General features: G+C 46.4%; 1 protein-coding gene across 1 annotated transcript in view; it reads left to right on the forward strand.

The window, feature by feature from the left end:
- LOC138265367 (dehydrogenase/reductase SDR family member 4-like) overlaps window positions 1-26,829 on the forward strand; it is a 126,076-nt gene that overhangs the window by 26,638 nt on the left and 72,609 nt on the right. Inside the window, exon 3 of the mRNA XM_069213011.1 lies at window positions 7,432-7,609. Within this exon, the coding sequence (XP_069069112.1) occupies window positions 7,432-7,609 (178 nt within the window). The remainder of the gene's footprint in view (window positions 1-7,431; window positions 7,610-26,829) is intronic.

Below are 26,829 nucleotides of genomic sequence, written 5' to 3' on the forward strand. Positions count from 1 at the left end.
GTGTGCATGGATGTGGGGGTGGTGACTGCCAGTGAGGGGTGTGTCGTGATTGGCGTGATGGAGGTAGTGGATGAGGATGTAGTGCATGCAGGTGTGAGTGTAGATGCTACTGGGATGCAGGTGGAGGACGAGGAGGAGGGGGACACAGTGGAGGCAGTGGATGTTTGTATGTCTGCATCTGTATAGTGTTTGTGTGAGTGCCTGTGGGATGATGTGTGGTGCTTGTGTTTGCCTGAACCACTCCAGTGTGATGTCCTGGGTGCATGGTGGTCTGCCTGTGTGCTTGGGATAGGTTGGGGTTGAGGGGAATGGGATTGGGTAGAGGAAGTTGGTGGAGGGAGGCTAGAAACAGGTACAATGGCTGCCATCAGGGATGAGGCCAGAGCCTGGATTGATCTCTGTTGGGCCGCCATGCCAGATTGAATGCCCTCCAGGAATACATTTCTTTGTTTCAAATGGGCTACCAGCCCCTGAATGGCATTCACAATGGTTGACGGCCCAGAGATGGATCGCAGGAGGTCAATAGCCTCCTCACTCAGGGCAGCAGAGCTCACTGGGGCAGGGCCTGAGGTGCCTGGGGCGAAGGAGATGCCCACCCTCCTGGGTGAGCGGGCACAGGAAACACGCTGAGGGGCTGCTGGGAGGGCGGTGTTGGTACGGGGAGTAGTGGCTGTACTTGTAGTTGGGGTGGGCACCAAGGTGACTGCCACCACCAGGAATGTTCCATCGGAGGAGATATCACTGTCCGAACTGTCCCCTCCAGTCTCCGCCGGGGTACTCCCCTCAACCTCCGTCCCACTGGTGCCCTCACCATCGATGGATTCGGCCTCCTGGGCCCTGTGGGATGCAGCTCTCTCCTTCGCCGGTGCCTCTGCTCCTCCACCAATGATGCTAATGCACATAAGGACAGGGTGACAAAACAAAAAGGGGGGAGAGAGACAAAGGATACTCTTGGTCAATGGCCGCAACAACACCACCGTTGGCGTACACAACACACACAGGAACAGCCCTACGCACTAGGCAATGCACTACAGTCACAATGCTAGTCACCAGCCCATGGACAGGAATACCTAATGCCAATTGCAACATACCTGAGACCCACAGACACCTGCCTAGTAGTGGATGCCTACTAGCTTGGTTGGAGGAGGTTTACATCAGACCCTGCCCAACATGGGCCCTACCCTGCGATGTCCGGCCTGGCCTAGTGGCTCCCACAGGCCGACATCCCCCACCCGGATACCATGTCACCACGCGCAAGTAGTATATTGGGGCACTGTACTCACCCCCTTGTGGCTGCTGTGATACCTCCAAATGCCCATCCAGCTCCGAATAGGCCACTGCTAGTATGCGGGCCATCAGGGGGGGTCAGGGTTTGACGGGCACCCCTTCCTCATTGGGAGGCCATCCCTAGCTGGGCCTCCGCCGTCTTTCATGCCCAGCATCTCAGGTCCTCCCACAGTTTGCAACAGTGGGCGCTTTGCCTGCCGTAGACCCCCAGGGTCCGCACATCCTTGGCGATGGCATGCCATATACCCCTTTTTTGATGGGCGCTGACCTGCAGAGAAATACACATAGGAACAGGTATCAGTCAGACCGTCTTGCCTGTTACACTCATGGCCCACCATAGCCCTCACATCCCCTTATGCACAGACATTGCCCACCATACATGCAGCACGCTGCCCAGGGCTCTTCCACCAATCCCCCTCTACACCAGGCCTCACACACAGCACTCCAAGCATTCATGCCCCATTCATCATGCTTACCGTGTACTCACCTGTTGGTCTGGAGGCCCATGCAGCATTCGGTACTGGGGTAGAACCCCATCCACCAGTCTCTCTAACTCTGCAACGGTGAAGGCCTGGGCCCTTTCCCCAGCGACACAAGCCATGGTCCGTTCCAGACACAGGTCACAGTAGGCCCTCTCCTGTTGATGGTCAGATAGCAAGTGAGTGAAGAGATAGAAAATGGCAGTCACGTCTGCGACGGCGCGTACCGTCACTGCAGGCGTACATCACCATTGGCCACTATAACCCATAGGGACCATAGACAACCAATGAGGTGTTGCACGGCGGTACTCAACCGCCTCCCGCAATGGTGAACAATGTCAGTGGAATTACCTCATTTCCACCTGTCCCTCCAAACAGGATAGGCAGATGCCATTTCAGGGAGGGGGCAGGCCATGGCACCTAGCTGCGTCACAGTGCACATTGGCACCATTTGGGCCTATCCAACATCATACTGCTACTGTCACATCATGCAATGCAGTGTAGTGTTTGTAAATGTGGAATACTGACAAGCTGCTCCCAATTTTGCCCTCTAGATTACAACCGCTGTGGATGAATAGGAGATGGAGACATCCACCCATGTACAGACTTCTGGTGGACTTGGCAGCACTGGAGGACAGGCACATTATCCTCACCTATAGACTTGACAGGGCCACAATCACAGAGCTGCGTACCCAATTGGAGCCTGACCTGACATCTGCTATCCGTCACGCCACTGGGATCCCCTTTCTTGTGCAAGTCCTATCTGTGCTCCATTTCTTGGCAACTGGCTCCTTCCAAGTGACAGTGGGCTCGGCAGCAGGAATGTCACAGCCAATGTTCTCAATAGTGCTAACAAGAGTGTTGTCTTCCCTGATAAAACACATGTGCAGCTATATCGTTTCACCCCAGGTAGAGGATTTGGCCACAGTGAAAGTTGACTTCTATGCAATGGGACATTATTAGGACAATTGATGGTGTACATATTGCATTTGAACCCCCCCCCCCCGGAGAAATGAACAGGTGTTCAGAAATCGAAAGAGTTTTCACTCAATAAATGTGCAGATAGTGTGTCTGGCGGACCAGTAGATCTCCCATGTCAATGCAAAGTATCCTGGCTCTGTGCATGATGCCTATATCCAGAGCAATAGAAGCATCCCATATGGAATAGCTCAACTCCAGAGGCACCTGGTGTGGCTAATAGATGATCCCTGGTTCCCACCCAGTGGATGTTGGTGCATTGGTATGGTATGGGCCCGAAGCGTTAGTGTGTGTCTAACAGTTGTCCCTCGATATTTTCAGGTGACTGTGGTTACCCCAACCTCTTATTGCTACTGACCCCTGTGAGGAATCAGGAATGTTATAATGAGGCACATGGGCGAACAAGGATAATAATAGAGAGGACATTCGGCCTCCTGAAATCCAGGTTTCGGTGCCTGCATCTAACAACTGTATCCCTGTGACACTCACCGAAGAAGGTGTGCCAGATCATCGTGCATGCTGCATGTTGCATAACCTTTCCTTGAGAGCGCAGGTGTCTTTCCTGCAGGAGGATGAGTCTGGAGACAGGCGTGTGGCAGTAGTGGACCCTGTGGACACTGAAGTTGAGGAGGCAGAGGATGAGGATGAGGACAACAGAACAGCTATTATACAGCAGTACTTCCAGTGACACACAGGTAAGACACTGTAACTTCACTTTTCATTGATAGTTTTGTATTTGACATTGTACGTGGCATGCAGATTTTCCCACTTCTATGGCCACTTACTGTACCCTTTTTCAGATATCTGTGGCCCACTCTGGTACCTGGTGTGTTGACTGTAGCCACCTACAGGTCATTCCTATGTATACATTAATGTACAGTTGTATTGCAGTGTTTAAACCTTGTTAAACAAATACATAGTTAAACGATTTGACAAACTCCATACTTGTATTTTTTCAAAGGTTGTTTATTTAAGTGCTAAGAGGTAGAAGGGGATGTGCAATGGGCTGGGGGGATGATAGAGGTAAGTCCAGGATAGAGTCCAGTCTATTTGTATCACAGGTGCATTGTCCAAGGGGGCATGGGAAGGGGAGCAATGGCAGTTGAAGGTGGACAGGGTGACAGAGTGGGACAAAAGCATGGCAATCAGGAGAGTCTTATTTCCTGGTGGGGGTCTTGGAAATGTTCTCTGGCTTCTGCCTGGATCGCAGGGACTGTTTGCGGGGTGGTTCTCCCTCTGCAGGGGGAGGGGTGCTGGTGGCCTGTTGTTCCTGTGGCAGGGCCTCCTGTCCACTAGCAGCAGCGGAGTAGGAGGGCTGTTCATCGGTGTGGTTAGTGTCAGGGGCCTAGTGGTGTGCCACTCCCTCCCTCTTGGTGTTGGCCATGTCTGCCACCACTCCTGCAATGGTGACCAGGGTGGTGTGGATGTCCTTCAGGTCCTCCCTGATCCCCAGGCATTGTCCCTCCTGCAGCCGCTGGGTCTCCTGCAACTTGTCCAGTATCTGGCCCATCGTCTCCTGGGAATGGTTGTATGCTCCCAGGATGCTGGTGAGTGCCTCGTGAGAGTCGGTTCCCTGGGCCTGTCCTCCCCCTGTCGCACAGCAGTCCTCCCAGCTTCCCGTTGTCTTGTGGCTCTGTCCCCTGAACCGTGTGCCCACTGCCACTGACCCCAGGTCCCTGATCGTCCTGTGTGTGTGGGGTTGCCTGGGGTCCCTGTAGTGGTGGACACACTGCTGACTGACGTGTCCTGGGGACAGAGGTATGGGCCAGCTGGGTGGGTGCTGTGCTGGTGTTTCCTGAGGGGGTAGGCTCTGTGGTGGTATGGGACTGTGCCTGGGTAACCGACTGTCCGGAGATCCCTGATGGGCCAGGTTGGTCATCCTGATCCAAGCAAGCAGAGCTGCTGTCATCACTGTGGGCCTCTTCTGGGGGAGGACTGGATGTTGTTGGCACCTCCTCTCTGGTGACGTTGGGTGGGGGACCTGTGGGGATATAAATGCAGTGTTATAGTTGCTGCGTGTGACATCTTGTTCATGGATGTGTTGCCCTGTATGGTTGTGATCACCCTGTCAGCTTTGCCTTGTGTGAGTAGTGATTTTGTGGGCTAGGTGATTCTTTCTAATGTGCATGCTTTAGTGATTGGTGTCCATGCAGGTTTGTGATGGTGGTCCATGCATTGGTGTTGCATGCCGGGCTTGGTATTGGGATGAAGGGTTGTGATGGTGGGTATATGTGAGGTGGTGGAGTAGTAGTGTGAGGGTATGGGGGAGTTTGTGATGAGATGCAAGTGGGGGGATGAAAGTAGTAAAGATTTGACTTACCAGAGTCCAGTCCTCCTGCTACCCCTGCCAGGCCCTCAGGATGCAGTATTGCCAAGAGTTGCTCCTCCCATGTTGTTAGTTGTGCGGGAGAAGGTGGTGGTCCACCGCCAGTCCTCTGTAAAGCTATCTGGTGTCTTGCAACCACGGAACGTACCTTCCCCTGTAGGTCGTTCCACCTATTCCTGATTTCATCCCTTGTTCTGGGGTGCTCTCCCAGAGCTTTGACCATGTCCACGATTCTCTGCCGTAGCTCCCTCTTCCTGGTAATGGATGTCTGCTGCACCTGTGATTCAAATAGCTGTGGCTCCACCCGGATGATTTTCTCCACCATAACCCTTAGCTCCTCCTCTGAGAACCTGGGGTGTCTTTGTGGTGCCATGGGTGTAGTGTATGTGGTGTGTGTGAGGGTGTGTGGGGTGATGTGTTAGGGTGTGTGATGTGAGGAGTGTGGATGGTGTATGGGAGGTGGTATTCTTTGGCTCTGGTTCTGTGGGTGCACTTGGTGTGTGTCTCTCTCAGTTGTCAATTTATTTGAGTCGTAAACGGTTGTGGGTAATGTTTGTGTGTGTTTTATAGTGGTGTAGGTGTGTGGGTGCAGTGTGTGTATATGTGTTGGGTGTGTGTAGTTTGAATTGTCCAATGTAGTGTTGTTTTGTTAGTGTGTGTGTATTTTGAGAGTGGCGGTTTGTACCGCCAATTGTTTACAACGGTTGAAAGTCCGCTGCGGTGATTCGTGGGTCATAATGCTGTGGGCATAGTTCTGCTGGCGTAACGGTGTGGGTTTTGCTACCGCCAGTTTATCACTGACCTTTGGGCTGGCGGACTTGTGTGTGTGTCTGTATAGTGATGGATTGCTATGTGTGGGTCATAATATGGGTAGCAGTAAACCACCGCGGCGGCAGTATGTTGGCGGCAGTCAGCATGGTGGTAAGCGGGACTTACCGCCAATGTTGTAATGAGGGCCTACATCACGTATGGCTGGAAGAGGTGTCCAGAACCAAGTCAACCTGTACTCTGTTGACTTCCATTAACTTTTGTCTTCCCATCATTCATTAAAAAAAATCATGTTTTCTTTAGAAATGCATAACTGCTAACCTCTGTAACTAATTGTTATTGTTTTGGTGATGTTTAACTCATTACACTTGTCTTTGTTGTATTACTTAATATTTCTGTTTCTTTTTATTACTTTAATGTTGTCTTCTACTGTTTATCACTAAGCTCACATTTTTCTGAGAAGAGCCTTTTGTTTTAGTTGTCAATTAGTTTATGACACATCAATGAAACCACCTCTCTACTGCTTATAAACGGGGTTCCTTAACTTTGTGGCAGCTCATCTTGTGTCCTCCCTCTAGGGAATAATTTAGATTTCCTCACTCCTCACACTTCATGTTAATTCAGCACTCACAGAACCACCAGCTATTATGCTGGGCAAGGAGGAGGCATTAAGGTTGGGGGTGTTAGAGAAAGCCACTTGCTTTCCAAAGAACTCATCCCACAGTTAACAACCCTCATATGTGCAACTCTTTCTCTCCAGCGTAGGCACACAGTAACGAAGCAGTCAAATCCAAGAATACCATGCACAATACCTAGGAATAGAAGCACCAAGCCAGAACCTGCTAGAAAACTGAGGAAAATACATATATTATATTGTGCCGTACCCACACTATCCCAAGACAAAAAAAGTAAAATGCATTAGGGGTGGGCAAAAAATCCACTCCCCAGGAGGAGTTCTGGAAAACTCTGAAAAGTGATGCGGAGCAGAGTTTTTAATCTTGCATCGCTCACCAATGATAAGTTGGCACACAGGAGTGAGAGATATCACTATATTGGTGAGTCCAAGCGAGATTTCTAAACTTTTCGCTCATAGCAACCTGCCGAGAACACCCGCGTTCAGAAATCTCGCTCCTGCTCACCAACATAGAGATTTCTTTCACTTGCTTGTTGAGAAGGCTGCCGCTCAAATTCTGGAAGCTGCCGCTTGAGTAGAAAATCTGCTTAAGCAGTAGAAAGGAGTTAAGGCCCTCTGGTGTCTCTTGTGGTGCAGTTCACCCTGATTTTATGGAGCGGGAGAAGCTCCTGGTGCTGAGCAAACAGCGCAACTTACCCAAACTCCGCCACTCACTGAGCTCCGCATAGCGCAGCATGGTTTTTTGGGCAGTTAGCAGAGTTCTGCATAGCACAACTCCAAAACTCTGCCCAGGCCTCCTTTACATTTGACAATGCCACAATTATTATTCAGACATGTAAGCATGGTCATTTGGTTCCATATCAAAGGACCTTCTTCTATAGGGCCAGTGACTACAGACATACTAATAGGTAAGTAATTTTATAACAGTCTGACAGTTGCTGAACTGTTATCTCTTGCAGGATTGGGCTTGCAGTAGCCCGCCGCCTGGCACAACAAGGGGCCCATGTGATTGTGAGCAGCCGGAACCAGGAGAACGTGGACAAAACCATCAAACAGCTCAAGTCAGAGAACCTCTCAGTGTCAGGAACCGTCTGCAATGTCGCAGATAAAGACCACAGGAAGAATCTCGTGGAACTGGTGAGTGGAAACTTTACCCAAACTCAATACAATCTACGAGAGACCATGAATAGCTCCTTCTAGGAGAGAGGAGAAATTCTAAGTGATGGGCAAATTGTTGGCATTCTTGTTTTCTGAAACGTTAATCACAGAATACAATTGAAATATTTTTTCTATATATTCCAAAAACTGAGAATGAAATCAACATATTTCTAAGAAAAGATCCAACACGCTTTATGGCAAGTATAAATATGAAAAAGTGAGAAATTGTGTTTCTGTGTCTTTCAATGTTCTATTACAGCTAATCATTTCGTTAATGTAAGAAACTGGGGTACTAGTTGAGGGGAGTTACTACCCCTGTCAGGTAACAATCACAGCCCTTGTCAGGGTGAACCACAAAAGTCACTAAAGCAACCTGAATTGAGCTACTGTGCACTTATGTTACAGAGTAAACAGGATTAATTAGAGGCAAGGTATGAAGTACTTATGGAGTACCTTAACAGCAATACAGTCAAAATGCAACAAATAAAAAACACAAACCACTTCAGAAAAAGGAGCAAATTCTAAAACATAAAAAGACACCAAAAATAGCAACAAAAACATTAAGCACTAGCTAGGGTCAACTGGCCATGGCAGATTGGCATGATTTGAAGATGACCACGATGGAGCATGGGTCAGCTACAGAAATCAGGTTTGACCCAATCGGAAGTTTTACCTTCAGACTTAGGGCCAGATTTAGATATTGGTGGATGGCTTACTCTGACACAATGGTGATGGCTATCTAAATTCCATAGGAAATAATGAGATTTAGATTTTGGTGGACGGGCTATCCATCACCGTTGTGACGGAGTAACCCATCCACCAATTTAAAAATCAGACTCTTAGGGCCCCATTACAGGTTTGGCGGGCGGAAAAGCTCATCGCCAAACTCCTGCAATCAGATAGCCAGCCGCCAGTGCGGCTACCTTCCCGCGTGCCCCATAACAAGTTCCCCGCTGGGTCGTCGGGCAGAAATGGTGTTTCGGCCACACCGATCCACCTGCTGGCCCAGAGGGGAACAGCCCACAACATTGATTCTGGCTCATAATGTGGCAGTCTGACCACTGCCAAACTGGTCGGACCACTGCTTTGGTGGCGGTCAGACCCCCACCACAGGTCTGGCGGTCCTATGACCACCAGACTCGTAATGAGGGCCTTAGTCTCTGGGATGAAAATCCTATATCTTCAATAGGGCAAGGCAGAAAGCTGTGGCCAAAAAGGGCACACATACAGTAAGAATGAATGCTATGCCATAATGTTCGCATATCCAAATGCGGCCAAAGTCAGGGGATGCAGTATCTGTTATTATGATGACTGTCCATAGATTGGTGCTCTCGTGGTACAATTTACCTGCTGTCATTGGTAATGAGTCCAGCCAAGAGCAGAGTTCCAGAACAGTAAACTTGTAGATAAAAAAGTACCAAAGCATGCAACAGAGTTCAGTGAAACACTCAATGAGTCAACTTGTGTATTCAGAAAAAAAAAATGTTTTTATCAAGTTTTCTGCAGATGTTCTTCCATGTCATACGCAAAGGTTGGCTGGCAGCAAAATAAATTGGAGGGGTGCAAAAAATTTCAACCACACACATAACATAACAATACATAAACACATAAAATACATACCATAGGTACATAACATACATACATGACATACATAACATACACACATAACGTGCACATCAATATAAAAATAAAAATAAAACACTTACCTTACTCAATGTCCTGCAGCACATCTTCATTCTGCAGCATGTCCTTCGAGTGCGAAGCCCACAGCCAACTCCCTCATCTAATCAAGACACTGTTTTCATGCTGCTAAGCAGCATGGTAAAAGTGCCTTCAATGGCTGGAGCCACCGGCTCCACATTCCAAAAGGCACTGTAAGCCTGTGCCTTCTCTCCAACACAGCTGTCCACGACATCCGGGTTGGAGGGGTTTGAAATGGGCAAGTCAGCTTGGCCATAGCAAGGTAGCCGGCCAAATCATCATGCACACTTCAAATAAAGCGGTCACTCCTCACTGCTGCCAATCATTTGCAGCAGTGATGCACTGGACCTACCCTGCCCTCGAACTTTATTTGCTGGCAGAAAGCGTCAAAAATATAATGGTAATAAAACAATTTTATTGCCATTTTATTTTTGACACTTGCTCCACAACTGTGCAGGGGGACACTTGTCCACTCCCACTGAGGAACTGCACTGGTGATACATCCTGTCAAACTTACGTCAAACTTACGCCGCCAAATGACCGCTCCGCAGTCAAAAGACCGCGGGGGCCATTCAGACTTTCCCGCTGGGCCGGCGGGCGCCCGCCAAGAGAGCGCCCGCCGGCCCAGCGGGAAGGCCCTGCAACACAGAAGCCGGCTCCGAATGGAGCCGGCGGTGTTGCAGGGGTGCGACGGGTGCAGTTGCACCTGTCGCGATTTTCACTGTCTGCTATGTAGACAGTGAAAATCATGCTGGGGCCCTGTTAGGGGGCCCCTGCACTGCCCATGCCAGTGGCATGGGCAGTGCAGGGGCCCCCAGGGGCCCCAGGACACCCATTCCCGCCATCCTGTTTCTGGCGGTGAAAACCGCCAGAAACAGGCTGGCGGGAAGGGGGTCGGAATCCCAATGTGGAGGATTCTCCTAGCCGGGGCTAATCCGGCGGGAAACCGCCGGACTCGGCTGGGCGACCGCCGCTTTACAGCCGCGGTCGGAATACCACATGAAGCACCGCCAGCCTGTTGGCGGTGCTTCCGTGGACAGCCACCCTGACGGTCTATGACCGCCAGGGTTGGAATGAGGGCCTATGTGTTCTTACTGAACTCTTTTGTGTGCTTCAGTACTTTTTTCTTCTACATGTGGCCATGAAGGGCTTCATGAGGTCAGATAGGCACCAGTCCAAGTACAGGTGAAGCATTTGACTTTTAGGGGGTAAAGAGTAGGAGAAAGTTCAGTTTTATTTACATGGAAAGTCCCTCACCGGCCAGTTACTTTTGTCGCCTTCGACTGGTGGGATTTCTACATTCATACTTAGTTATTTTTTTTGAAGCTCAGGTTCCTTCAGTGAGCAAAAGCTGCAGGTTGTTGCCGAAAAGGGATCCACAAGGGCAGATACCTTCTCTGCTCTGTCCTGCTGAATCACGTTTGCTGCAGTTGAAAAGCCCAGAGTCAGGAATAACGAATCATCAGCCAGCAGCCATACTACTCCATGGAATTTGCTTAGCAGTTTGTCCTAGTCCTCAAGGGGTCTTTGGAGGGAAAATATTTCTAAGTCCCAGGATTATCAGGAGGTTAGGATGGGACACAGGTGAGGGATCCAGGAGTCAGCACTTGGGGGTCAAGACTTACTCCAGCAGAAGCCACCAGCAGGGTTCAGGGCAGATTCAGACTACTGTATGTACCAGGCGCGGCTCGTCCTTTAGGGTGGAGGGGCCACACCCCACCACCATTTTCCCCTCATGAAGAGTGTTTGTAAGGCTGAACAAATGTCAGCCTGACAGACACTCTTCATGTTCAGGTCAGGCAGCCTGGAGCAGACATGCACGATTTGCGCAGACTCCTGGCTGCCTGAGCTGAACTTTGCTGGGCTGAGGAGATCACAGCTCCTATGGGAGTGACCTCCTTGGCTCAGCAAAGGTGCCTCGAAGCCCTTCCCTGGGTGACGAGGAAAGCGTCACCCATTGACTTTGACCTGGGCGCTTACGGTTTAAGCTCTGAAGCGCCCAGGGCGAATGTCAATCAGTGACACTTCATCACAGAGTGGGGTGGGGTCAGCAGTCTCACTGACCCCATCCCACTCTGTGACGAGGCTCTGCCTTCCCACATTGGCTGACCTTTGACCCCATCCCACTCTGTGACGAAGCTCTGCCTTCCCACATTGGCTGACCTAAGGTCAGCCAATGAAGGAAGGCAGCAGTCCCAACCCTCCTGGGACCTCCGAGACTGAAGGTAAGTGTGTGTGTGATCTTTTAAAATGAATGTTTGGTGCGTGCATGTTTGAATGTTATGAGTGTTGTTAATGGATGTGCGTGTGTGAGTGTGTGAAAGGATGAGTGTGTGTGTGATCTTTTAAAATGAATGTTTGGTGTGTGCTTGCATGTTTCAATGTTATGAGTGTTGTTAATGGATGTGCGTGCATGCATGTGTGTGTGAAAGAATGAGTGTGTGTGTGCTTCCCACCCGCCCCCCTCCCTCCTAAAGCTGTTGGCTGCCACTGGCAGTCACTATAATACACTGATGCTTCCTGCCCTTTTTATTATACTAGCCTGTCCAGCAGTCTATAATGTTACTTGATACTTAAAAAAAAAAGAAAAATTGAGGGTACAAAAGATCAAGCATAGTGCTTCTTCTGGACCACAATTATCCTTTTCACATTCTGTGTTCCAATGAAACTGAGTATACATAGACACTGATGGAGGAGGCACTATGCCAGCTACTCTGTTGTATTCATAAGTGATATGGAATAGAGAATAATTTGTTCTATTGAAGACAGACATGAGTTTCATTGAAAAACAGAATGTGATAAGGATAATTGTGGCACTGAAGAAGCATTTGGAGCTTATTCACTGTTAAGACATGTGTAACACTATATTTCTGCATATCTTAGTTGTGAATACCATATACCCTGTCTTATGGGTGGTAGGATTACTCAGTGGTGACTTCCTGATATTTAAAAGGAAGGTTTAAACCCAATAAAAAGATTATGTTAACAGATTAAATTGCAGTTTAAAAGCTTCTTTAGTCAGGCAATAAAGGTAATCCTGAAGTAATGGTTTACACTGTCACTGTAGTGGATGGCACAAGGGGTGCTGCAGTCCACTAGTGACATTTAACTTCCAGCCAATGTGCACATTGTGTACTATATACTAGGACTTATATATAAGTTAAATATGCCAATGAGGAACATTTCTACAGCAAGCAAAAAGAGTTAGGGCAAAGATCTGGAGGTGCACCTCGCAAAAGATGACAATTTCCCACAGCTGTACTTTACATTACATCAACTGGATGCTAAAATGAACTAGCAGAGTAGTACTAGCAGAGCTAGTCGTAGTGCTGAGACTCAGTGCCTCCAAAAATGTTTTTGAACTGTGTCATAATGAAAGATCAGCAGGTTGTTGGTGCTGAAAACTTTCATACAACTGATATAATACATATATTATTGTTTATGCCTTTGAGGGAAGAGAATAAAGATTGAGTTAAAGCAATATAACAAAAGGGTGGGCTCCGGACATTTACAAACAAATGCCCCCATAGGGTGGCCCAGGGGGTTGGCGTCATAGTTCTTTAGGGGAGGGTCGCATGCAGTCCCTTCCTTGAACTTCAGGAGGCTCTGAGGATCCCATCCCCCATGGTGTATATGTCAATTTATAGGGAGGGACATGGACCCCCCTTCCCAAGAATCGAGGAGTTCCCATGGACCCATCCCTCAGGCTAAAATTTCAATTTAGGGGAGGAAGGGGTGTGGCCCCCACCCCTAGGCCCTGAAGACCCCATCTCTTTGGGCAGTCATTTGATTTTAGGGGATTGGGGCATGCACACCCCCAAGCCTTCAGGAGCCCCAGACACTACAAACCCCAGGGCTGATATGGACATTTATGAGAAGTGAGGCATGCAGCCCCTTTCCTCTACTCTCATAGAGGCCTTGGGCCCCCATCCCATGGGCCAACATTTCAATTTTGAAGATGGCGCATGTGCCCCACCCTTTCAGAGCAGTTCACTGCCCTAGGGACCCTATCCACATCTCCCGGGACACTGCTGTTCCTTGCCCAGGAGAGTGCAGGCATTCTCTCCCCACACTCGCCTGGACCTGCAAACCAACTTTGCTCCCACCTGGACTGGATGAGAAGAAAAAGCTGCCCCCACTTGGTGAGAGCAAAGCAAGGAAGTCGGCTCTCGTGTCACCCAGGATCGGTGATGGAGAAGGAGGTAGCACTGGCTGTAGGGGCTTTGAGGCTCCCAACATAGCCACAACTTATTTTAAAGTTGTGATGCCCCAGTACAAAAATTGGCAAGGGCCTGCCAGCATTCATGGCCTACAGTCTGCACAATGGGTATTGGCCCCAGTATGTATGATCAGATCCTTCCAAATGTTTAAAATTTAATTTTGGTATTGTGTTACTGGTTTGGACCTGCTGTACCAAACAGTAGAAACTGCTGAGTAGAATGGATCGGGTCACTGGAAGCACAGTACCAGTGACAAAAAATACATTTTTTTAAAATGTTAAACTCAGGGTGGGTCCCTTTGAGGCACCCTCCCTCCCCCACTTTAAGGGCCTGGGGGTACATGTGTGCTTACCCAAATTCTGTAATGGCAACCACAATATTTCTCTCATGTTCCGGTCAGCTAAATAGATCATTCTTCTCTTGATCTGCGTCACCAAAATGACCAACGGGGGAAAAAGCTCTAATGGGCAATCAGAACCATTTTGTTTACAAGTTGAGAGGCCTGGTGTTACCACAGTATGCATTCGTCCAAATATCTCTAACGTTTGTGCACCCAAACCCCTTTTTCTTGCAAACTATTAAATAGATTTACACCAAATAGGATTAATACAGATTCTGAAATTTCTAATGTAATTATTTTCAGAAGTTGTTCTGTGTCAGAGAGTAAACTTTTGTTAAAAATATATACAACCCTTGTGTACCTTTGTCGGTGGAAAGTGTGGTAATTCATTGAGGAGAAGATATCACTCATGAACTCAATACAGAGTTCATTATTACAAAAAAATCCTGCTTCTCACTGCCATGTCTGAAAACAAGCATACATGTTGCAGATGTACTATGAATAAAATGGTGTCTGGTCATGAGTCATGAAACTTAGAGAGCATAACTGATACTAAAAGACACTTTAGATCAACAAAAAACAAAAGTACATATTTTATTATAAAATATATCAGTACACTCTGTGATACATGAAAATCAACAACATATGCAAAAAAAAAAAGAAATCATGCTTTTGGGACACTTTTTCTGGGCCCTGCTGATGGATCCATTAAGAAGCCACAGGCTTTGTTTTGGAACTAACTCTGACTACAATGATTATATCCAGAGCCGGCCTTTGCTAAGAAAGCTCCCTGGGAGGAGAGAAATGTGGTGCCCTTTTTGATGATTGTAAATTAAGTGAGGCGTAAGGGGGTCCCTTTTGTGTTCACCGGTCAGTACCTGGATGAGTAAGGACTGGCCCCTGAACACTAACATCCTTGTACCACCCCAAGTTCACCTAAATCACCCATAGCTTAGCTGCCTCAGACAGATGATGGTTTTGTTGATGTGTGTCAGCAGGGGTAAGAGGGTGAAGGGAGGGCAAGGAAGGGGCTGAAAGGGGTATTAAAAAGATCACCCGTGGTATGATAATGAAGTACTAAAACCACTTTAAACTGGCAAATCAATCAGAAACGAACAGGCAGAGAGAAGTGCTAGGCTGAAGCAAGATGAAAAGGGTGCTGTCAATGGCATAACCTTAATGCACACAGCTCCATGCACACCACAGTATATTGGTGCCCTAGGCCTGGGTCCAGCAAGCCCATGCTAAATGCCAGCCCTGGTTCTATCAGTGCATGTGGAATATTTCAGGGAGACGCGTCACGCTGGGGCCGAGAAACAAGGGGGTCCCAAAACACTTGTTTCCCCAAGCAATTTACATCAAGAAAATTAGACAACAATTTAGAAAAAAATGGCTGAACAGAATTGAATCAAATTTGGTAGAAAGTTAAATCTTCACTCAGAAAGCTTTTATGGTTTGGTGTAATCCATTCAGACATTGAAATTTTTCAGAAATTAAGGTTAAAAAATGAGTAATATCTAGTGCCTTAGGTTTCCAACAGGAGTCCTGAGGGAAAATAAAGCACTCTGATTGGATGGTTGCTCAGGACTTCTGCAGGTCTGAGCAATGTGATTCACTGGCTGCAACATGAGGAGAAAGGTTATGACAGCTATTGCAAGAATAATAAATTAAAAAACATAGTTGGGACAGGGAAGTGATACCTTGATCCCAAATCTCTCTTGGGTACAGTCTCACAGAGACACCCCCCAAGGGGCAAAAAAAACTAAATATACATTCATTTTTTAGCTCACTGTTGTCACGCAGGACACCCAGCTGGACCCCTCTTTGAACCGTGGCTGGTTGGCAGCTCAAGGGGGCTTGACTGCCTACAAGGGTTGGATTCAAAGGCTATGCATGATGGGGGTTTGAGCACAAACATAATTACAAATTTTATTTAAAAAAAGATAGAAATTCACTGAAAAAACAAAGGTTAAAGTGGAGTTATAAATAAGTAAGGTTGAAGAATTTTAGCTTATGTTAAAAAAAACCCTGAGAAATTGACTTCTAATGCTTAAAAAATTACCCTTTTAAAAAAACCAAAAACACTGAAAATCATCAGTTATGTGTAACTGACCTAAGTTGTCGCAGGGTATTTGTAGTTAAGTTAGCTTTTCAATAGGAAATTCTTTTTTTGTGTTGCTAATAACTTAGGCTCTGTTTGACGTTCCAAATAAGTGTTACTTTTGACTAGTTTGAGCATTGAAAGGATCGGGGTGATCCGTCAAGCAGGGGTTGAGAAAAGGGGGGTCCCAAAATGGAAAATCCCCATGCATTTTTGTACCTTTCTAAATCAGCATAAATAGCACTGTGATAATCCTACTAAAAACTTTGCTAGTAATGCTGACATTTGTGGTGCGCAGATTCAGAGTGTCGCTAGTGTTGTAGGGTGCTCTATGCCGTAACTTCTCTTTACCTAAACCTGGGAACTACGTAGAGTTCTCGGCTTTTTAAACATAATGGATGCAGCACCCTAAGCCTGAAAGGTATTGTTTTGACTTATACTGAGTGCTCCTTTGTGTCTGGGCAAAGCTAAACCTCTCTGAAGAGCTATACTGGTAATGAAACCCATGTCAGGGGTAGCTCTTACTCATTCCAAGCTGGCTTGGATGGTATTTTACCAATCCAGGGCTATGATATTCTGCTTGGAGTGGTAAAAGGCTCTTGTCATTTTACAGCTTGGTGTGGATGGCACTATGCTAATCCTATGTTTAAATACTTTATTCCTTTGTAGCTTGGTGTAGTTGACACTGTGCAAATCCTACACCTAAAAACTTTGCTGGAAAAGCAGGCATTTGTGGTGAGCAGATTCAAAGTGTCGCTGGTGTTGTAGGGTGCTCCATATAGGAGCTGCTCTCCACCTAAAGTTGGGAACTACCTAGATTTCTCTGTTGTTTTGCATAATTTATGCAACACTCTAAGCCTGAAAGCGTATTGTTTTAAGTTATACTGGAGTGCTCCCTTGTGTCTGGACAATGCAAAACCTTTTTGAAGAGCTATAATGATAGTGAAATGTGTCAGGACAATAAATTAAACGCAATTGATAAAACAAAAACTATAATTTATCATTTAAACAACTTCTTACTGTATTCCCCTCAAACTCAACACCGTCTACTAAATCATAAATCACTAATTAAATGTAAACAAATTTAATTATAGCTTAAAAAGTACATACTGAGCTTCAAAATGTTTAAACCAATGACATTAATAATATTAACACCTACAATTAACATGATAAACATATATGATAACTGTAATAAATATTGTATTTAATACAACTGTATTATAAAACAATTTTTTTAAAACCAATATTATGTGCATGCATAAATCCCTATTCCTACCTTATATATTATGTTCCTGGATATTCTTGAATTGACACTATGGGCCTCATTTCAACCTCAGCGGTCTTTCAGCATGACCTCCGAGGTACCGCCGTGCAGAAGACCGCCAGTGCAGGCGGTTTTCCGCACAGCGTATCATGACTGCTGCCAGCCCTCCACCCTTTTCCGGACAGAGATCCGCCAGCAGCCATACTGGCAGTCGGCGGTGAAGTAAAGGCTGCTCCACCTCCATCGCCACGTCATCAGAACACCACCCACCAAATCACAACCCAGGATTCGGTGTGGCAGTGTTCTGGTGACGGGGAGCTGGTGGCAGAGCAGCCCTCATGGATCCTGTTCCCTCCCGGAGGATCACCGGACCAGGTAAGATGATTGTCCGTTAGGGGAGAGGGTTGGGGGTGTTGTGTGTTGTGTGCGTGCATAGGGGTGTGTGTGTGAGTGTGTAGAGGGGGTGTGTGAGTGCGTGTATGCATGCGGGGGTGTGTTGTGTGTATGGAAAATATGGGCGTGAATATCTGTGTGTATGTCTGTGTGTATGTATAGTTGTGTGAGTGTGCGTGTAGGGGGGGTGTGTGTGTCAATGTTTGGGGGGTGTGGGAAAGGGGTCCTACCAACTTTGGGGGGTGGTGGGTTTGGGGGAGGACTCTGGGGAGGGGGAGACCCCTATCAGTGCCAGGGAACGTATTCCCTGCCACTGACAGTGCCTACCGCCATGGATTGCGTGGCGGTACAGAACCCCACCAAATCCATGGCGATATGCGGGGTCGTGATACCGCCAGCGGTGTAGTGACGGCCGCCGGACCGGAGACCAAAGTCTCCAGCCCATCGGTCTTTACCACCCTGGTGGTCGGAGTGGAGAAGTGGCGGTTTTGCATGGAGGTCACCGCCATGCTTGTAATGTAAATTGTTTTACTGCCGGCCGGTTTGCGGTTTTACCGTCACTTCTCCACCGACCATCAGGGTTGTAATGAGGGCCTATGTTTGACATAATATTCAAGAAACTCAATATTTAATTAATTATATCGGTGTCATTGACCATATGTGGCAGTGAACATAAATATAGCCCTAGAGCACATATTATTTAGAGTATATATATATTTATATATATATATATATATATATATATATATATATATATATAGATATATATATATAGAGATATATATATATATCATTGATTAGAGTGGTGTATAGTGGAGCATAGTACAGTACAGTGAAGGAGAGTTCCGTAGAGTCTAGTGTCATATACTGAAGTGTTGTAGAGTGTAATAGAGCGGAGTAGAGTAGAGTAGAGTGAGTAGCCTACATTGGAGTAAAGTGTTATACAGTGTAGGGTCATGGAATGTTGTATCATGGAGTGGAGTATCGTAGAGTGGAGCGGCATGTTGTAGAGTGTAATTGCTTGTAGAACAGTAAAGCTGAGTGTTGTACAGTGGTGTGAACAGTTCAGTGAAGTGTCGTCGACTGGAGTGTCATGAAATGGAGTGTGGTGGAGTGGAGTGGAGTGTCATTGAGCAAAGTGTCTTAGTGTAGCATAGAGTCTTTCAGAATGTTATAGAGTGTAGTGGGATAAAGTGGAGTTCAGTGGAGAAGAGTATTGTATAGTTGAGTGTTGTCAAGTATAGTTCACTGCAGTTGAGTGGAGGGTAGTGTCAAACAGTGTAGTGTTGTATAGTGGAGTATCATTTGTGAGAGCATAGTGCTTAGTAGAATGGACAGTTATTGTTAGTGTTGTCTGGTTAGCGAGCTGAAAAGGCTGTACAAGAAGGTTCACTTCTTGAAATAATTTGAAGGTGGTGGATAAATTGTAATTGTTAACTACAACTTTAGATTTTTTAAGGTTTGTGTAGTTTAAACTTGGTTTGATAAGGTAGATTTTAACTACAACTTTAGATTTTTTAAGGTTTGTGTAGTTTAAACTTGGTTTGTATAGGTAAAATAGGCTTTTTTAAATATAAGTAAGGTTTAGCCTTTGAATTTTTCATTGAATTGCAATGTTTTTTTACATTATTAATAAAAATGTGTTTCAAATCGTGGACTCCAGTATCTCAATTGGAGAGCTGTTATGTGGAGTGTCTTACAGTACAGTGGAGGAGAGTGCTGTGAAGTCTATTGTCATAGAGTGGTGTATTGTAGATTGGAATGTAGCCTATTTTACAGTGTAGTAAAGTGTTATATATATGTAGTGCCATGGTGTGCCATAGAGGGGAGTCAAGTATCATAAACTGGAGCAGCGAGTTGGGCAGTGGAATGGCATGTCGAATAGTTAAGTAGGATGTCATAGACTGTCATGGAGTAGAGCATTTTAGAGTGGAATAGAGTGAAGTAGTCTGTCACAGATTGGAGTATTGTCAAGTTGAGTGTCGTAGCATATAGTGGAGGAGAGTGTCACAGAGTGGAGTCCTGTTTTATGTAGAGGAATGGCGTATCATAGACAGAATTTGAGTGGTGTGTCATTGAATGTCATACAGTGTAGTACAGTGGTGTAGAGTGGATAGGCATAGCATATTGTAGATTGGCATAGAGTGTAGCACAGTGTTGTAGAGTGGAGTTGCATACATTGGGATAGAGCTTGAGACAGTGGAGTGGCACAGAGCTGAGTATAGTCTAGTGGTGTAGAAGGGGAAAAAGTGCAGTAGAGTTCAGTGTAGTTGAGAGGAGTACATAGAGAGAGGGGAAGTATAGAGTGGAGAAGAGTGGAGTAGAGTGGGGTGGCATAGCTTACAGTTGCGTAAAGTGTCATAAATTGTAGTTGCATTTTCTACAGTGTAGGGGGGTATCCTACAGCATTGAAAAGTGATGTAGACTGCAGTAGAGTAGAGTGGCATACAGTCTAGTTGATATTTGTAAAGTGGAGTGGTGGACAGTACAGTACAGTGTTGTAGAGTGTGGTGGTGTGGATTGACACACAGTGTTACCAAGTACATGGCATAGAGTGCTGTAGAGCGGAGTTGCCTACAATGGAGTACTGTTTCAGAATAGAGTGAAGTGAAGTGGGGTGCAGTGGCATACAAAGTGTTGCATCCAGTGTTGTATAGTGGACTAGATTATTGAAGAGTAGTGTGGAGTAGAGTGTTGTATAGTGGCATACAGTATAGTAGACTGTGGAGAGAAGGAGTCTAGACAGGAGCACAGTGGTGGAGAGTAACATACAGTGTATTTAAGTGTTGTGGAGTGGAGTTGCATGGATTACCATGGTGTGTTGAACAGTGGGTTGTTGTATAGTAGAGTAAAATGAGGTAAAGTCTCATACAGTGGAGTAGAATCGAGTGGAGTGGTGTAACATAGTGTGGAGTAAAGTACAATAGAGTCTATTAGTTTGTTGAAGAGTGACATGAAATGGAGTGTACTGGCATAGCGTAGTTAGTAACCTTTTATAAGTTGGAATAGGGTGTTGAACAGTAGAGTGGAGTGCCATACCATATAGAAAAGTTTTGTAGAATGTCCTAGATTGCCATGAAGTGTGGTAGATATTTATAGAGAGGAGTTATATAGAGTAGAGGAGAGTGTGAGACAATGGAGCGGTGTAGAGTGGAATAGTGTACCCTGTGGTGATTTAGAGTTTATTATCATAAAGTGGAGTATCATACATTGGAATAGTGTACAGTGGAATGTTGAAGAGTGGAGTACCATTGAGTAAAATAGCATGGAGTGGCGTGATGTACAGTGGAGTGGCTCTGAGTGAGGTAGAGTACAGTAGAGTAGAGTAGAATGGGGTGGGGTTCATTTAAGTGGCATAGCATAGAATTGAGGAAACTGTTGTAAATTGGAGTGGCATCTCATAGACTAGAGTCGAGTGCTATTTCACAGTCTTGGAAACTGGTGAAGATTTGAGTAAAGTGTTGTAGAATAGAGTGTATGGACACAGATGTGAGTGCAAACTTGGACAGTGGGGTGCAGGGGACAGAGCGAAGTAAAGTCTACAAGAGTGGGATAGAACGTACTAGAGTTTTGTAGAGCAGAGTCATATAGTGTGAAGGAGAGTACACTGAAGTGGTGCAGAGTGGAGTCGCGTACAAAGGAGTGGCAACAAGCGGAAATGGGTAGGGTGGAGTAGCATAGATTGGAGTGGGATACAGTCTAATGACATAGAGTATAATAGTGTATAGTGTAGTAGTGCACAGTGTAACGTATAGTGGAGTAGGCATAAAGTGTAACAGCGTACAGTGTACTACCATCAGTGGCCAGCACCAGCCAATATGTCCATACCAGTTTCTAACTTCTACATTCATTACACCTCTGAGGTGAATACCTCATTACTTTGAGGTTTGCGGCCACTCAGCACTTTGAGTTAAGTACAGATACCACTCCTATCTGTGCTTCTTGTGGTATTCAGGTGGAGGAGAGCCCCTGCTGTTCACATCCCTTACTACCAGTCACTAACATGCCCCACAATGGGGTGTTTTCAGGGTATTTTCTCAATATGCGCTGCCTGCAAAAACATGCCACCTTCACTTTGGATTTGCTGTGCAACAATTGGTCTAATGTTCTTTTTAAGATGGAGACTTGGCTCCCTAGCATGACCATTACTATTCTAGACCTGACAATTCAAACAGGCTATAAGATGCATAGCATGAATAGGCCCTGTGGGAGGGCAGGAGGGTGCACTGCCATAGTGCACAAACATAACTATAATTGCTCAGTTTCTGAGACTAGTGAAGTCGCAGGCACTGAGCCCTTGGGTTCTGTCTATCGGTGGGGGTCTTAATCCACAGATCCCCTGGCCAGACTGGAGCATTTCACAAGTCTTTAGAAGATGCACGTTCTCATTTGGTAATTAGATTTTCTCACTTTAAAGTACTTTGGGGTTTTGACATTCATTTAGATCACACTACTGACATGTGCTGATATCCTTAATTTGAGACAATTTGTTACCCAGCCTACCCATGCAGCAGGTCATATGATCAATTTATTTTTCCAGCAATGTATTGCAGCTGTATGATACTCCTCCCCTTCCATTGGTGACCACTAGCAGACTAGTTTCAGCTTGTCAACTGCCTTTCAGAAGGCTGGTCAGGAAGCCATGATTCAGCCAGCCTCTTACTTAGAACTTGCAATATAAAAAAGCAAACTGAGCTCCTGGTCTCTCTCAACGAGACCACACCTAAGCTGGTGGGTAACATTTAAATCAACACAACAAAGGTTATGAACTGGATATGCACAATGTCAGTTTGCTTGTCCCTACTAAGCCCAAGACATTTGACAGAAGCCCTTTGACCTTGTGCCCCCTGGTTTACTGAAACCCTCACTGCAGCGACAAAACTTTGCAGAAAAGCTGGGAGAATGTGGCATAAGGGTCATAACTCAACACAGAAGGAGGTAAAAAAGGACTATTTTAAAGGAAGATAGAACTAGCAGACAAGAAGGCATCCAAAGTCTTTGAGGTAGTGAATAAATTAATTACCCCTTCGACCTGCTCTAAAGGGGAGGTAACCTCCTTAGAATGACGCTATAATTCATCCTTTTTCTTTCAAGCTTTTTTAAATTCAAAGCAACCTAGCAGCATCCATTAGGAATCCCCACAGCCCTCCCCTTACCAAGATAGTAACCAATGAAGTGGATTGATCCCTCTCCTCATTTAACCTAATTTCCTTGGACGAGTCTCTAACAGACCCTAAAATCCAGCTCACCAGCAGAACCCCTGCCTCGACCGTTACTTATGGTGGTACAAGTAATCAATCCACTGGTAAATAAAGTGCTTAAAGGCCCTCCTACATTAGCATTTGTTCCCACAAGCTGGAAACAGGCTAAAATTCTTCTTTCTTGAGAAACCTTTGGCTGACCCCAAAATGCAGAGTAACTGGAGGCCCATTTCCTTGCACTATGGCTTGACTAAAATCTTGAACAAATTTGTTAGCAGGCAACTCTCCTGCTACGTGGACACCAACAATCTCATGTATCCTAGTCAGTCAGGTTTCCGGCAGAATCTGAGTACTGAGACAGCCCTTTTGGAGGTGGCAGAGCAAATTAAATCTACATTTGATGCTGGTGGCAAGGCTGTGCTGGTATTGTTAGCTCTATCAGCAGCCTTTGGCACGGTACCTCATCTCTCTCCTTTCGGCTGCCTCCTGAGTATTGGAGTAAAGGGGATGGCACTTAACTAGAAGGCTTCCTTCTAGGATTGAAAAGAACAGGCGGTATAGCTTCTGCCTTTTGCATCTGGCAATCAGGCAATATCAGTCGGGGTGCCTCAGGGCTCCGCCCTTATTCCGGCTATGTTTAAATCTGCCTTACCCTCTTGCCTTTTTAGTTGAGTCTTTCAGGACCAAGTTAATATTATATACAGATGATACCCAGATTCTCTTTTCTTCTGAGAATGGTGAGAGCCCTGCCCCTGACTCAATCAATCCGTGCATCCATGCCAGACTGATGTGTTCATTTGGACGCACCAAGAACAGCTGATGTGTAACACCAACAAGATAATCAATCAATCAATCAGGGTTTTTATAAAGCATGACTACTCACCCATGAGGGTCTCAAGGCGCTGAGTTTGGGGGTTGGATCTGATGATTAGTTGAAGAGCCAGCTCTTGAGGTCCTTCCTGAATTGCGGCAGCTATGGTCATTGCCTGAGGAGCAGAGGCAGGTAGTTTGAGGTCTTCGAAGTGAGTACTGAGACAGCCCTTTTGGAGGTGGCAGAGCAAGTTAAATCTACATTAGATGCTGGTGGCAAGGCTGTGATGTTATGGTTAGCTCTATCCGCAGCCTCTGACACGGTACCTCATCTCTCTCTTTTGGACTGCCTCCTGAGTATTGGAGGAAAGAGGATGGCACTTAAGTGGATGGCTTCCTTTTGGATAGAAAAGAACAGGAGGCATGGCATCCGCCTTTTGTATTTGGCATTACGACAGTATCAGTTGGGGTGCCTCAGGGCTCTGCGCTTAGTCTGTCTATGTTTAAATCTGCCTTACCCCTCTTGCCTTTTTGATTAAGTCTTTCTAAGACAATATCATATTATATACAGATCATACCCAGATTCTCTTTTCTTCTGAGAATGGTGAGAGCCTTGCCCCTGACTCAATAAATATGTGCCAGAATGATATGTTCATTTGGATGCACCAGGAACAGCTGATGTATAACACAGACAAGACAATCAATCAATCAATCAATCAATCAGGGTTCTTCAAAAGCAGGTCAACTCACCCATGAGGGTCTCAAGGCACTGAGTGGGGGTTTGGATCTGCTTATTGGTTGAAGAGCCAGGTCTTGAGGTCCTTCCCGAATTGCAGCAGTGATGGTCATTGCCTGAGGCGCAGAGGCAGGGAGTTCCAGGTCTTCGCAGCGAGGTAGGAGAAGGAGGTTCCTCCAGCTCTGGTCTTGCGTATCCATTGGATGGTGACCAGGGCGGAGCTGATATGTCCGGTGGGAGTGTAGAAGGAGAGGCAGTGGTTGGGGTATGCAGGTCTCGTGTTGTGGAGGGCCTTTTAGGCATGTGTGAGGAGCTTGAAGATAATTCTTTTGTTGAAATGTGGCCAGTGAAGGTCTCTCTGGTGGCCAGTGATGTGGCTGTGGCATGGGATTTTCAGGATGAGTCCAGCAGAGGCATTTTGGATGTTCCGCAGTTTATTTAGGAGTTTCTGGGTGGTACCAGCGTAGAGTGCATTGCTGTAGTTGAGTCTGCTGCTGATGAGGTCCTGGGTGACAGTTTTCCTGGATTTGGGTGGGATCCACTTGTAGATCTTACGATGCAGACGGAACATGTGGAAGCAGGAGGATGAACATCATTGATTTGGAGGATTATTGAGAGTGAGGAGTACAGGATGATGCAGAAGTTTTGTGCATGGTCTGTGGTTGTGGGGGGGTGTTCTAGAGCTGCAGGTCACCAGGATTCATCCCAGACGGAGTGGGTGGAGCCCAGGATGAGGATTTCGGTCTTGTCTGAGTTGAGCTTGAGGCATCTGTCCTTCACCCAGGTGGCGACTGCCTTTATCCCATTGTGGAAGTTGCTCTTGGCAGCATGGGTTCATCTGTGAGGGAGAGAATCAGCTGTGGGTCGTCAGTGCAGGAGATGATGTTAAGTCTGTGACTTTTGACGATGGCTGCAAGACATGTAGATGTCGAAGAAGGTGGGACTCAGGGAGGATCCCTTAGGTACTCCACAGCTGATCTCTATGGGTTCTGAGTCGAACTCTCGGTGTTTGGCCAGCGAGGAAGGAGCGGATCCAGTAAAGGGCTTTCTCGTAAATACCGGCATCGTGGAGTCTTGCACAGAGGGTGTGATGGAGATGGTGTCAAAGGTAGTTGAGAGGTCCAAGAGGATGAGGGCAGCAGTCTGTAGCAGCGAGGTGGGAGGTCTGGGTGCTGTGGTTGCTTCTGAATCCTGATTGGGAGAGGTCCAGGATGTGGATCATTTCCATAAACTCGCAAGGTTGGGTGTTGATAGCTTTCTCAATGACTTTTGCTGGGAAGGGGATCAGCGAGATGGGTCTGTAGCTCTTCAGATCTGTCAAGTTGGCAGAGGGTTTCTTCATCAGGGTTGATCTCTGCGTGCTTCAGGTCTTTGGGGAAGGTGACGGCTCGATGGAGTAGTTGATGGTGCTGTGAGTTTGGGTGTAAGGGCAGCATCGGCTCTGTTAAATATCTGGTTAGGGCAGGGATTCAAGGGGGCTTTGAACTGGATGCTCCTCATGATCCTGAGGGATCGTCAGAGGTGAGAATGAACCAGTTGGATACGATGTGGGGTGGGTGGTTCTTGGGTTGTGAAGCTGTCATAGATCTCCTTGATTTTGCGGTGGAAGAAGGTGGCAAGGTTGTCGAAGAGGTTTTGAGAGGGGGGAAAGTTCTGCTGTCTCTGTGTTGGGTGTTTAAAATTCTTTAACTATGGCAAAGCGTTATTTGCTGTTGTGTGCATTGGTGTTGATGCTTTCCTGTATGGTTACTTTCTTTGTTGTTCTGATGAGGTGGTGGTGTATGGTGGTGGTGGTTTTAAAGGCTGGTTGGTCTGTCACCATCTTGCTGTTCCTCTATCTTTTCTTGAGCTGTATGCAGGTGCACGTGGACTCTTGACGGGCGAGAGCAAACCAGCTGTCTTTCTTAGAGGGCTGCTTGTCTGAGGGTTTCCTGAGGGTAGCTAGTGTGTTGGCGCAGTCAGATATCCAGCAGTGGAGGTTGCATGTTGAGGTGTTGGCACAGTGGAGAGAAATACTGTTTTTTGACACCCCAACTCCTATCTACTGGCTGGCATGCTGGCCATATGGAGCTCCCCCACCACAACTTTCTCATATAGAGGTGGCCAAGAAGTTAGAGGTTGAGTTCAACAATCTGCTAACTTTCCAAAAGCAAAATAGTTCAGCAGCTGGAATGTGTTTTAGGCTTCTGAGAGCACTGAATATTTTTTGTTTTTTTCTGCCAGGAAAACTGTTGTTCAGGCCCTCCTTACTTCCCAGTCGGATTAATGCAATGCTTTGTATCTTGAACTCTAAGACTATGTCAGCCATAAGCTTCAGATGGTACAAAGTGCTGTGGCACTGCTTCTATTGGATCTTCCGCAGAGAACCAGAACCCCTGATCTTCTTCATTCTTTTTGCTGGCTCAATATTAAGAAAATAATTCTCTTCAAGTC

Source organism: Pleurodeles waltl, chromosome 11 (assembly GCF_031143425.1).
Source record: "Pleurodeles waltl isolate 20211129_DDA chromosome 11, aPleWal1.hap1.20221129, whole genome shotgun sequence".
Taxonomy (NCBI): domain Eukaryota; kingdom Metazoa; phylum Chordata; class Amphibia; order Caudata; family Salamandridae; genus Pleurodeles; species Pleurodeles waltl.